General features: G+C 41.3%; 1 protein-coding gene across 1 annotated transcript; it reads left to right on the top strand.

Annotated features, from left to right (window-relative positions):
• Nucleotides 1–680: 680 nt before the first annotated feature.
• On the top strand, nt 681–10,515 carry LOC136527784 (transcription initiation factor TFIID subunit 5-like). The gene is made up of 19 exons (XM_066520622.1): nt 681–1,104; nt 2,182–2,263; nt 2,633–2,711; nt 2,819–2,916; nt 3,043–3,099; nt 4,605–4,692; nt 4,806–4,915; nt 5,071–5,169; nt 5,443–5,594; nt 6,146–6,256; nt 6,333–6,402; nt 6,488–6,527; nt 7,123–7,287; nt 7,393–7,469; nt 7,587–7,703; nt 7,971–8,236; nt 9,548–9,643; nt 9,779–9,854; nt 9,947–10,515. The coding sequence occupies exons 1-19, from the start codon at nt 971–973 to the stop codon at nt 10,001–10,003; spliced, it is 1,974 nt and encodes a 657-aa protein (XP_066376719.1). The 5' UTR covers nt 681–970; the 3' UTR covers nt 10,004–10,515.
• The last annotated feature ends 1,000 nt before the right edge of the window (nt 10,516–11,515 follow it).

Below are 11,515 nucleotides of genomic sequence, written 5' to 3' on the forward strand. Positions count from 1 at the left end.
AAGCATGGGGAATTGGGGCGTGCAGCTGCATGTATACGTGCACTAGCATATGGGGGTGGGCGTGCAGGCAGTATGTGGGTGCGAGCGTGCAGCATGCAGGTGCAGTAGTTGCATGCGGCAGGCAAAAGTGGATGTACAGGCACCATAGTTGCATGCGGATAGGTAGGGGAAGTTTAGCAGAATATGGGACGGGTGCAGCAGGTGGGGCAGACACGGGTGTCCGGACGGAGCTAGTGTCCAAACATCCGAGCGCTAGTCATGCCGAAAAAAAACACAGAGTTTGAGATGAGAGATGCATGTCTTGTTCGCTTGGCTTATAAGCCGCATTTTTTTAGTCAATGAACAATATTTTTCTCTTACAACAAATCAACCAACAGTACTTTCAGTCATGGCTTAAGCTAACGAGACAGTAAATTGTGGGCACTTTGCTGGAGTCCTCGCACCCGGCGCATAGGCCCCGTTCCACACGGTCATACCATGCCATGAAGGCTACGGTGGACTGAAATCTTATGAACCTAACGGTTCCCATTTTTTTAAATTTTAACCCAGCTAGCATGTAGAGAGAAGCCATCAACAACCATCATCACCTGCGTGCGCAGTTGCCAAATCCGGCGCCCGCTCTCTGGTGAGTGCCTTGTAGAGCACACGGCCCAGTTGGGCCCAATACTCGACCCGACGCATTGACCGGCCCATTACGGCTGGAGGGAGTCGCTCTCGCTCGCCGCCGCGTTCGAGGCGTTCCCTCGTCGCGCCGTCGACCTGCACCGCTCGCTATCAGGTCCGCACGCCACGGCCTCGGCGGCCACACTCGCAGCTCGCCCTCACTCCTACGCCTCGCCGGCGAGCCTCCTTTCGCTTCCGGCATCTTCTGCGCGCTTTGGAGCATCGCCCTCTCCTCTCACTTGAGATCCAGGCCCCTAAACCCTAGAGCTCGCCGCTTCGGCTCGCTCGCTCCGCGCTGGCGGCGGCAATGGAGGACGAGGAGATGGAGAAGAAGGTGCAGCAGTACCTGCAGCGCAAGGGGTTCCGCCTCACCGAGCTCGCGCTCCAGGAGGAGCGCAACCGCCTCTCCACCTCCGCAAACTCCGACGTTGCGCTTGCCCGGTAGGTTCGCCCGCTTCCCTGGCTAGCTAGATTGGGCCGTAGCTCTGACCTAGTCGTTTTGGCCAGTGGCGGTAGCTTCTGTATGAGGAAATCTAGTGGACTCGTGTAAAGTCGAATTGGTGCATTTTATTTGGCTGCTCGGTGTGTGAACCTCTGTCTCGGTGCTCTCACTTGACTGTTGATCTGACTAGTTTGGTTGCTTGGATGTGAACTGATTGCTTAGATAGTCGAGTAGGGTGAATCGGCACTCATGTTGTGTTGTATTGAATGGTATAAATTTGTGGCGATTCAGTTTTCATGAAGATCCATGTTTTAAGTGGCTGCCACCTGCAGATTACGTGCCATTGTTCAGGCCTATCATGGTAGCAACCCTGATTGGAATTTTATCACTAATTGAAAATTGCAATAAGTTTGTTGTGAAAAATGCTTAACTTTGGTACACTGTTATTTTGACGAAAAGTGCGTGGGCTGTTGCAATTGTACCGTTTTATTCTATCTCCTGAATCCTGATACAACGCCACATAGTTCTCCTGCATGTTTGAGGAAACAAAGATACAACACCACATAGTTCTCCTGCATGTTCGAGGAAAAAAAGATACTGTTACTTTTCTTTTGGTAGCAAGTGCCATAGTTTGTTTTCTCATATTGTTTCCACTCATGTATCAGACATCTGTTCTGTGGAGAGGAAGAAATGGGCTACATGTTGCTTAGATGTCAGGACTATCGCTTGGGAAGGGAAGGGAAGGGAAGGGATAAGTTACAGCAAATTCAATGTTTAAATAGTTGCCTGAAATTTCCATGACATCAAGTTGTTGGAGCCTGCTGTGTGTGGCCATTTGGAAAACAGTGTGTTCTGGACTGCTTTCATGTGATGATTGGTGAAGCAATCTGCTTTGTTGGTTCAGTGGTGCTTTATTGATATATAATAATCAAAGTTCAGTTGTTTTGTCATTGTCTTTCACTCTTCCTACAAATATTCTCCTAATGCCTTAGTATACACAGATTCTGAAGTGGTTATATTTTCACTTGTAATCTTACCGTATACATCCTTTGATTGATTATATTCTTCAATAACAGGTCTGACAATGATCCAGCAAGATACCATGATGGATATAGCAGATTAAGAACATGGGCATATAGTTCTCTTGATCAATATAAGGTGCACTGCTTGTAGATAAACTGTACTTAATATTCACATATTCTGTAAATGTTTTTTTTCCCAACCAAGGCATATGACACCTTCAAATTATTTCGTACTGTTACCTTCAAGTGACGCATTTAATTGAATCCTCTGTGTTCTATGGCACAAATTTACATGGCAGACCTCCTTTTATGAATCTCAAATCTGTCATATAAGCATGATTTTGCACTTGACAACTTACGTAATTCTAGTTTTTCAAAAGGGCCTTTGGTTATGGCAGGCGAACTATTTAATGCCGTGATCTGATCTTTTTTACTTGCGGTCCACCATTCCATTCTTAAACCTGGCAATATAATTCATGTTTCTTAATTCAGATATTTTTTGTAGCACGAATTACTTCACGTCCTTTACCCAGTTTTTATCCATATCTTCATGGATCTAGTTGCAGAGGGACATATGCAGGAAGGTATTTGTTATTTTGGATATATTTTGATTTGATAGACTTTCTGTGTTTTTGTTATTTACCTTAGTTTATTCACAGCATTTTTTTTTCTTTGATGCTATCTCGCACAGCGCGGTCATTTTTCCATACATTTCGGGAAGATCATGAGGTGATGCATTCAAGGGATCTTCAGAAGCTGGAAGGCGTCCTCTCTCCTTCACACTTGGAGGTTATTTACCTCTGCACTATACTGTGCCATTATGTTGTGAATGGGCCCATGTTTTATATAATTGATCTTACCTTTTTTTAGCATTATAGAACTGTGCAGTTAACTTCTGCATGCCATAATTTTCAGGAAATGGAACTGGCCCGATCTTTTAGGAAAAATAAATTTAAAATAAAGTTATGCGAGGTAACTGCATTACTAATCCCTCCTTTTCTAAACTATCCTTTTGAATTGTGCTTGTTAGCTTACCCATGTTTTGTGCTTAGATTGATCACTTTATGGAGATAAAATATTTGTCGCGTAAAAAAAGTTGTGTAATGCTTTTCTGCATTGCCGATTAGGAAAGATTGTTTAATATATTTGGATAGGAGTGACATGAAGTCCAGGTGCTCCTCGCATGGATAGATGAGGCAAGAGAAGCTAGAATATTAAAGAAAAGTGCACACGCCATGACCAGAGATGATTGGAGTACATGTCCGACTGTTAGAGATATACTCATGCACGGTCGACTAACATATTTGGCCATGTACAGATAGATTAGTCGCATGTAGTAAATTAAGTTTCCTAACAAGGGGCTGCAGGAAAGACCAGCTGCCCTATAATTACAAAGGGTGACGGCCAATTGAGGGATCCAACTATACAATCGATCTTTTATCAATCTACCCACTTTTTACCCTTCTCTCTCCAAACCCCCTTGCTGCCCTACATGTCCCTCGACGGGATTTGTGGATGTTCTAGGTGGCTTTGCCAATCCTTGGACACCCCCACCATGCGTCTCCCCGACGGGTCTTCTCGGGAGGCGTTAGTGGGTTTATCGGGCGAAGAACGAGTGGCTAATCGGCCTCGTTGACCTGCTGGTCGGCCTCATCGTTGGAATCTCCCTGCGCTGCACGCTAGACCGTGTGCGGCCTCTGGGCGATCTAGCCCCTACCGGTGTGTGTGACCCAAATTGGCGTCAACACCTTCATCCGATCGGTAAGCTCGAGGACCATCTCGTAGATCTGATCGATCACCGCAGAGATGCGATCATACCCCGCAGAGATGTGGTCAAAGCCCTCATAGATGGTGATTAAATCACCCATGGAAGGCAGTGGTTGTTGGCGCACAGGACCGAGGATTGAAGTCTCTGATACCAAAGATGTTGTGGTAGGTTGATTGGGGAACGGGATACAAGAACAACAGATAGATATGCTAACTCGCCCTCCCTCTGGAGGCTCTGAGCTGCTTCGTAGATCGATTTCTGCTTGCCTCTAATTGGTACCTAACTGTCTCTTTTATAGAGATGAGCTGACTTGACTCCTAAGCAAATATCTAACAGAATCAATCTAACTTATCTCTTTCCTAATAAACCAAACCAATCTAATCTAATCTAATGCAATTCGCGGTACTGTTCACGTGATGAAGTACCATGTGCCCCCCATGGGCCGGCAACACTTGCCATAACAGGTCTCATATTGTTATATTGTGGGAGTTATAGCAGCTCTGTGTTATGGATTTTATAGGCAAGAACAAGCTCAGTGTTCTCTGCTGAAGTTTTCACGTTTTTGTGTCAGCACACCATTATTCTTTATCTTTCTGCTGCATTCCTTGACAGCTATTGTGATTTGATTTCTTGGAAGCTTTGGTGTTGCTATTTGGAATAAAAACATCAGCTCCCCCAACTATTTTTTTTACCTTATTTTCAATTGCAGTATTCGTATGAATTGCTTCTCCAGTATCTCCAGAAAACACAAGCTCTTGTGGTGCTTGGAGTAATCAATGAGCACATAACTTTTGAAGGTACAATTCCATGATCTTTTGAAATGTACTCCTATTTGTAATTTTGTATTATACTTCTGCATTTTCACTTCTGACAATCTTCTCTACCACTTCTATGTACGCTACATTGGCAGTATCTCCTGGGCAGCCCTCATTAATCTCTGATGATGCTGATGTTGTTGCTCTGATTGGGACAAGTAAGGACTTGGCAAAACAGATAAATCAGAAGGAAGTACATTGGGGGGTATGTTATGCATCTGTTGGTCTGTTTTCCACTTAAGTTGTGTTAAATAGCCAACATTGCAGATTAAATACTTTGTATTTGATGTATTGCCAGCCAAGTTAATATATTCTGTTCAATATGCTCTCGTGCACTTCAACTAAAATCATGTTTTGCAGTTGCTTGAAGATTCTGTTGAAGAGCGAATGGAGAAGGCACTAGCAGAATCTGATAAAATAGAAGCTGAAAGCAAGGATGCTGATGCAGAAGATAACAAGGCAAGGAACTCTTTTGTAATATCAGAATTTTCTCATTATGTGTTCTCTAATCTGTACTGTTGCCATTGAAATACTGACCTTTGTTTTACTCGTGTGTCTGAGAATGTGCCCCCAACAGCCCAACTGCGCTAGGCTGTAGCTAATAGCAAACGCTCGTTGCTTGGTTTGACTGTGCATACCTGTGTTCCTGGTCATAGGAATTTTGGTGTCTTTGCAACCCATATTTCATTTACTATTCCTTGTCATAAGTTTTCTCATTACATTTTGCTACAGAAAAGAAACGCAGAAGGTGGAAAGCAAGGTGCTTCTCTTAAGAAGGCCAAAAAGGACAAGCTTGTAGGTGCGACTGGAAAAAACGTCAGAACTGAAACAAGCATGGTTTCTGTGGCACCTCGAGTGAAACCGGAGCTAACTCTCCCAGCAACGTATGTTTGTAATTCCTTTGTGGTTATCTATGGTAAATTGTCCTTCCAATTTTTCATGTGTTGTCTGTTAGTGTGCCTAATCTTTTCAAAGTGCCAAATAATACCATACTTTAGGCTTCCTTCAGGAATGTCATTTTTGTCACTGAAAGGTACCCCCAGGTCCCACATGTGAATTTCATCTACTTGCTAGAAATTTTGATTTTGTGATCAGGAATCTTATTTTGTAATAGAACTGAAAGTGAAGCTCGTTTTATAGGACAACATAAAAAATTAAGGCCCTGAATAATTCACGACAGACCAAATGATGCCTTTTGCTTTGTTTGTTGACCCTTTTTGTGCTCAATGCTTTGGGGCTCAATGCCTTTTCCCCATTTAAGGTGATAGCCACAATACATTATAATATGCAGTTTGAACTCATACGGCAAATAGTTCTGTCTATAACGTTTAATTGTTTAGTTCGGAGGTTTGTGTTGGTTTTATTGTTTCACACTTTTTTGTGTCAAATTAATTAACCTTGAGATGTACGAGTATGAAAAGTCTTTATGTTTCAGGCCTGTTGAAGTTGAACAATCGATTCTTGAGGACCTGCGAAACCGTGCACAACTGAGTAGCGTGGCATTGCCATCTGTCAGCTTCTACACATTTGTTAATACACATAATGGGTAAATATAACTGTTATTAAATACTTATGACCTCATTGTTAATACTGTGGTTTGAGTATCATCATGTGGAACACAGATTAAACTGCTCGTCAATATCACACGACGGATCGCTGGTTGTTGGTGGGTTTTCTGATTCGTCAGTGAAGGTCAGTCCATTCAGGTCAAATGCTGTATCTTCTTTTTCATGCTATTTGTATTTTTAGTTGGTAAAATGTCCTTGGTTTCCAACAGGTCTGGGATATGTCAAAGATTGGCCAACCAGCAAAAATGTGTAAGTGAGACACTTTCTTATTCCTTACCAATTCTCACTCTGTATCTTCATATTCTTAATGTTTGCTATGTTGAACTACATGCATAATTTTGCATCTAGTTTAGGCCAGGGTCATGTTTGACATAATGTTTTGAAAATTTAACCAGCTTATGTTAAAAACACAAAGTGCAATATATCATCTTAAAGTCAAAGTTGATTGTGTTTTTCAATTCTCGACTACACCCTCTGTTCCAAATTATAGTCCACTTTAGCTTTGTCCTATAAGTCAAACTCTGCCAGCTTTGACCAAGTTTTTAGAAAAAAAGATATTGACACAAGTTCAAATAAATGTACTATCAAGACATATTTCATGGAGAATTTGATAAAACTAATTTGATATCATAAATGTTGATACATTTTTCTTTAAACTTGGTCAAAGTTAGGGTAGTTTGACTTAGGACAAAGCTAGAGTGAACTATAATTTGGAACAGAGGGAGTAGCTTGCAATCGCATTATGTCTCTAAAGCCTGTTATGGACATGAGAATAATTCTAGCATTGAAATATTCTAGTTGAATACTGATGGTGTTTGCTAATTCAGTAAACTTTGAATTTCAGCAAGTTCACAGAGTGAGAATGGGTCTTCCCAGGGTGAGCGCATATCGACATTAGATGAGGGGAAAAGAACCTATACACTATTTCAAGGCCATTCTGGACCAGTTTATTCTGCGGCCTTTAGCCCGTTTGGGGATTTCCTCTTATCATCATCTTCAGACTCGACAAGTAAGACATCTCACATCGTAGACAGTGTTTAAATTTTGTAGCAATCCTTTTCTTTTTAGCTGTCTTTTACATTTATCACTGTTATCCTTATTTTATTTGTTACAGTAAGACTATGGAGCACCAAGCTGAATGCCAATCTTGTCTGTTACAAAGGACACAACTACCCGGTTTGGGATGTCCAAGTATGTGAATTTGTGAATAGCCATTTATGATGTTGACCTTGTATTTGTAAAGATTTTAACACTCCTTATGCATTATACTATTTGTTGATACCTTCTTTGTTTATATTTTTATTACAGTTCAGCCCAGTTGGCCATTACTTTGCTAGTGCTTCACACGACAGGACTGCTAGAATTTGGTCAATGGATAAAATCCAGCCTTTGCGAATAATGGCTGGGCATCTTTCTGATGTTGATGTAAGTGAACTTGTTGGTTCAATACGTTAATATAATTTGAGAATAATGGTTTGATTAAATTGGTAGCCTGCCCCAACTTGTTTGGGACTTAAAGGCTTTGTTGTTGTTGTTGTTGTTGTTGTGGTTTGATTAAATTGGATTATTGGTTTTTTTAATTCTTTTATGTTTGGATATCTATTTGTTTTTATCAATGCCATGTATTGATGCCAGCATGCCTTGGCTGATCTTTTTTTTTCCCCTTCTGCCTGGAAATATTTTGCATAACAGTGTGTCCAGTGGCATGTAAACTGTAACTACATTGCCACCGGCTCAAGCGATAAAACTGTAAGACTCTGGGATGTTCAGACGGGTGAATGCATACGGATGTTTATTGGTCATAGGAGTATGGTTTTATCACTGGCAATGTCACCTGATGGACGATACATGGCCTCCGGAGATGAAGATGGAACAATCATGATATGGGATCTCTCGACTGGCCGTTGTGTTTCACCACTACTAGGACACAGCTCTTGTGTGTGGACACTTGCTTTCAGGTAATCATTATACGCTGTTATAACTTTTTTAGTTCACGCCAAGTCTCTTTTTATCTGAATACCTCTTGCGTGAGCTTGCATAAAGAGCAAGTGCTCATTGTAGTTAAAAGGAAAACATGGCTTGATAAGCTGGCAAGTCCAGTAGCCACTCATAACCAGTTTAATCAGCAGGACCATGTAATTTTACAATAGTGCTGTATCAAGGAATCAGTGCTAAAGATTTCTTAATCCTTGTTGATAGTATTTAATTTGAAGATCATGTAATTTGATCTCATGAAATGATGTCTTGAAACTGGTGGTCTCACAGATTCTGATGTGTTTCAGAATACACGAGTGTATGGGCATCAGCTAAAAGGGCAAAGTTGCTCTGTTCCTGCTTGCTGTAGTTTTTTAGTTATCAAAGTTGATACTTGTCCTATGAGCTCTTTAAACAGAACATTTGAATTTTTTTTCTCACCCAGGTTTGCAATCTGATTCAAATATCTTTAGCCAAACTTAGCATCTAGGCTTCAAAGCATAGTACTATTTTGGGTTTAGCGCTCTCTGTTTTGTTATTCTCTCATTGCCTTTTGGATGTACACCAGAGGTCCTTAATCACTCTCATGTACTCGCTCCATTCCAAATTATAAGTCGTTCCAGATTTTCTAGATACATAACTTTTGTTATGTATGTAGACATGATCTATATCTAGGTGCATAGCAAAAACAATGTACGTAGAAAAGCCAGAATGGTGGAGTGTTTGATAAGTTTTGTCTTACAACTTCAATATACCATGGATCCCTATATTTTGAGCAGCAGTACAAAATTTCATCTTCTCCAACATACTGACACATGATATTACTGTTATACTAATAGGCAAGTCCTTAAAACACTAGCAGCAATGCACCTTCTTTTGGGGGAGAACCTTTGCAAATGGCAATGCACTCATTGGTTTACTGCAAGTTAGCAACCCATACCAGTGGGATATATAGCATGTAAAGATTAAACCCTGCTGTAGGTTGCCCCTTTTTCCTTTTGCACCGGTTTCCACTCTATTTAAGTTGCAGTGTAAGGCCTCAAATGTGTTCCCTCTGTCCCAAAAAGAATGCAATTCTAGCTTTGAATCTGTACAAACGCTTGTCCAGATTCAAAGCTAGAATCACACTCTTTTTGCGATGGAGGGGGTATATTATTTCTTCCTGTGACCGTTCATGATGTGTGCTGTCCTGTGACACAAGGTTGAACTGCATTTACTTGTAATTTGAGGGATTTGCTTAATTATATGATTTCGTGAAATATGCTCTTGGTTAATATATCCTGCTGTTGTTTTAGTTGTGAAGGAGCATTGCTTGCATCGGGATCGGCTGACTGTACTGTAAAGCTCTGGGATGTTGCTTCCAGCACAAAAACCCTGAAGACAGAGGACGTGTAAGTTTGACATGTTAAGATTCTCATCCATTCGAGCATACACTTAATTCTTGTGCTGACTGCAAAACACCCTTGTTTTTTTTTCACTTAATTCTTTTGCTCTGACTGCAAAACACTTTTTTTTTTCTGAAACAGCAAAGGCAGCTCAGCTAACCGACTGAGACTGCTTAAAGCTCTCCCTACAAAATCAACTCCTGTTTATAGCCTGCGGGTGAGAAATTTCTCCTTTATTCAGCATCATTGTTTTTATGGTGGTACTATGTGGTGAAAACTGAAGAATTTGCGTATTTCTGGCTATTGCAGTTTTCTCGGAGGAACCTTCTATTTGCCTCTGGTGCTCTCTCGCTAAGCTCGTCATAAGCTGTGTGTTTTGTAGAATACAACTAGAACTGTTCCGGTTTTGACATTGAGTAGTGAAGCTGGCATCTCGGAGACTCCGCTGTGGATCCTATTGTAGAGCCAATATCTTCATTAGCAAATCCCAGCGAACCTACCATGTACTGCCGATTTGTGACCCGCAAGCACCGCAGATCCTTTGCAGCGTGTTGTAATCTTGTAACATTATTATTAAGTAATTATGTCGTGTAAAATTATTGTTTAGGTTGTGACATTATGAATGCCACTGTAAATGTAAAAGCCTGATATCTTGAGTTCAATGGTCTGTCATGGGGTGGTCTTATCATTATTATAAGCTTATGTGCTTGTAATACGATGGCCGGATGGGTGTGGTGACAAACCGATGCATTTCACTTCTGAAAAAAGAAAGATATGATTTAGAAGATGGATCATCGTATACCTCCAACGAAGCACCCTCTGTAATGCGTCCAAAATAGAGCAGTGGGCCTGAAAGTGAATCTCAGATTAATAATGGATCCGTGGGTTTCGTGACATTGCTTGATTACCGTTAAAATTCAAATCCTGTTCGTTTATGTTGAAATTTAGCTTATGCTGATGTTTATACTGAAATGTTGTAAGAGGAAAACATTGTTCTATAGCTGAAAAGTTCAAGTGAACAGGAATTTTGTCCACTCGATTGGCTGCTCCTGGTGCCTGGTGGAGTGGTGGTGGCTGTCCTTTTTCCCTGCCCTAGTGCCCTGCGCCAGTGGTCCAGAATCAGACGCTCCTGGCTTGGCTTCTTGACTTCAGACACGCTGTTCAATTGGTGGGGCGTCGTCTTCATGTTTCCATCTGTTCCGGACACGGCAGGGGTCCTACCATTTTCTTAACTCTGTCTTACAAATGGAAACTCGAGAGTTGGCAAAAAGGAGTTGTCATCTTTTCCTACATCAGACCAGTACGGATGTCCAGCGTTAAGGCGAAGACATCGAAGATTCAACCAAAAAAACCCCACTGGAATAGAATACTCGATGCCATCTTCAAGTGCCGTCTTTCCATGAGCAAGAAACATCAAGTGCCGTCAATACTCGATATAGGTGCTACATCGTCGTCGTCCTAACGTTGGAATGACGTGTGTTTGTTTTTCGGTCCATTTCAGGGCCACAGCTGTTGTATTCATATTTTATATATACGTTCTCTTCAGATTATGAAAACTATTTAGGACCACAACCGCCATACATATATTAGAGTATTGATGAAGGGAACTGGTGGTCCTAGACCACATGACGCCAGGAGAGGAGGGTGAATTGAGTCTCTAAAAACTTAAATCTAGGATTCCCGGAGGGTGAATTGAGTCTCAAAAAATATAAATAATATAGGACACCCTTGTTGTACAGGAAATGCATAAACTAACTATTATGATGTGCACCATATGTTTTCTAGTGTGCTCTACGTACTATACCTACCCAACCGACACAAACAGTTTTGCAGCCAAGAGTTAATTCTATGAGCAACGTATATACATAAGTTTTGTTG

Source organism: Miscanthus floridulus, chromosome 19 (assembly GCF_019320115.1).
Source record: "Miscanthus floridulus cultivar M001 chromosome 19, ASM1932011v1, whole genome shotgun sequence".
Taxonomy (NCBI): domain Eukaryota; kingdom Viridiplantae; phylum Streptophyta; class Magnoliopsida; order Poales; family Poaceae; genus Miscanthus; species Miscanthus floridulus.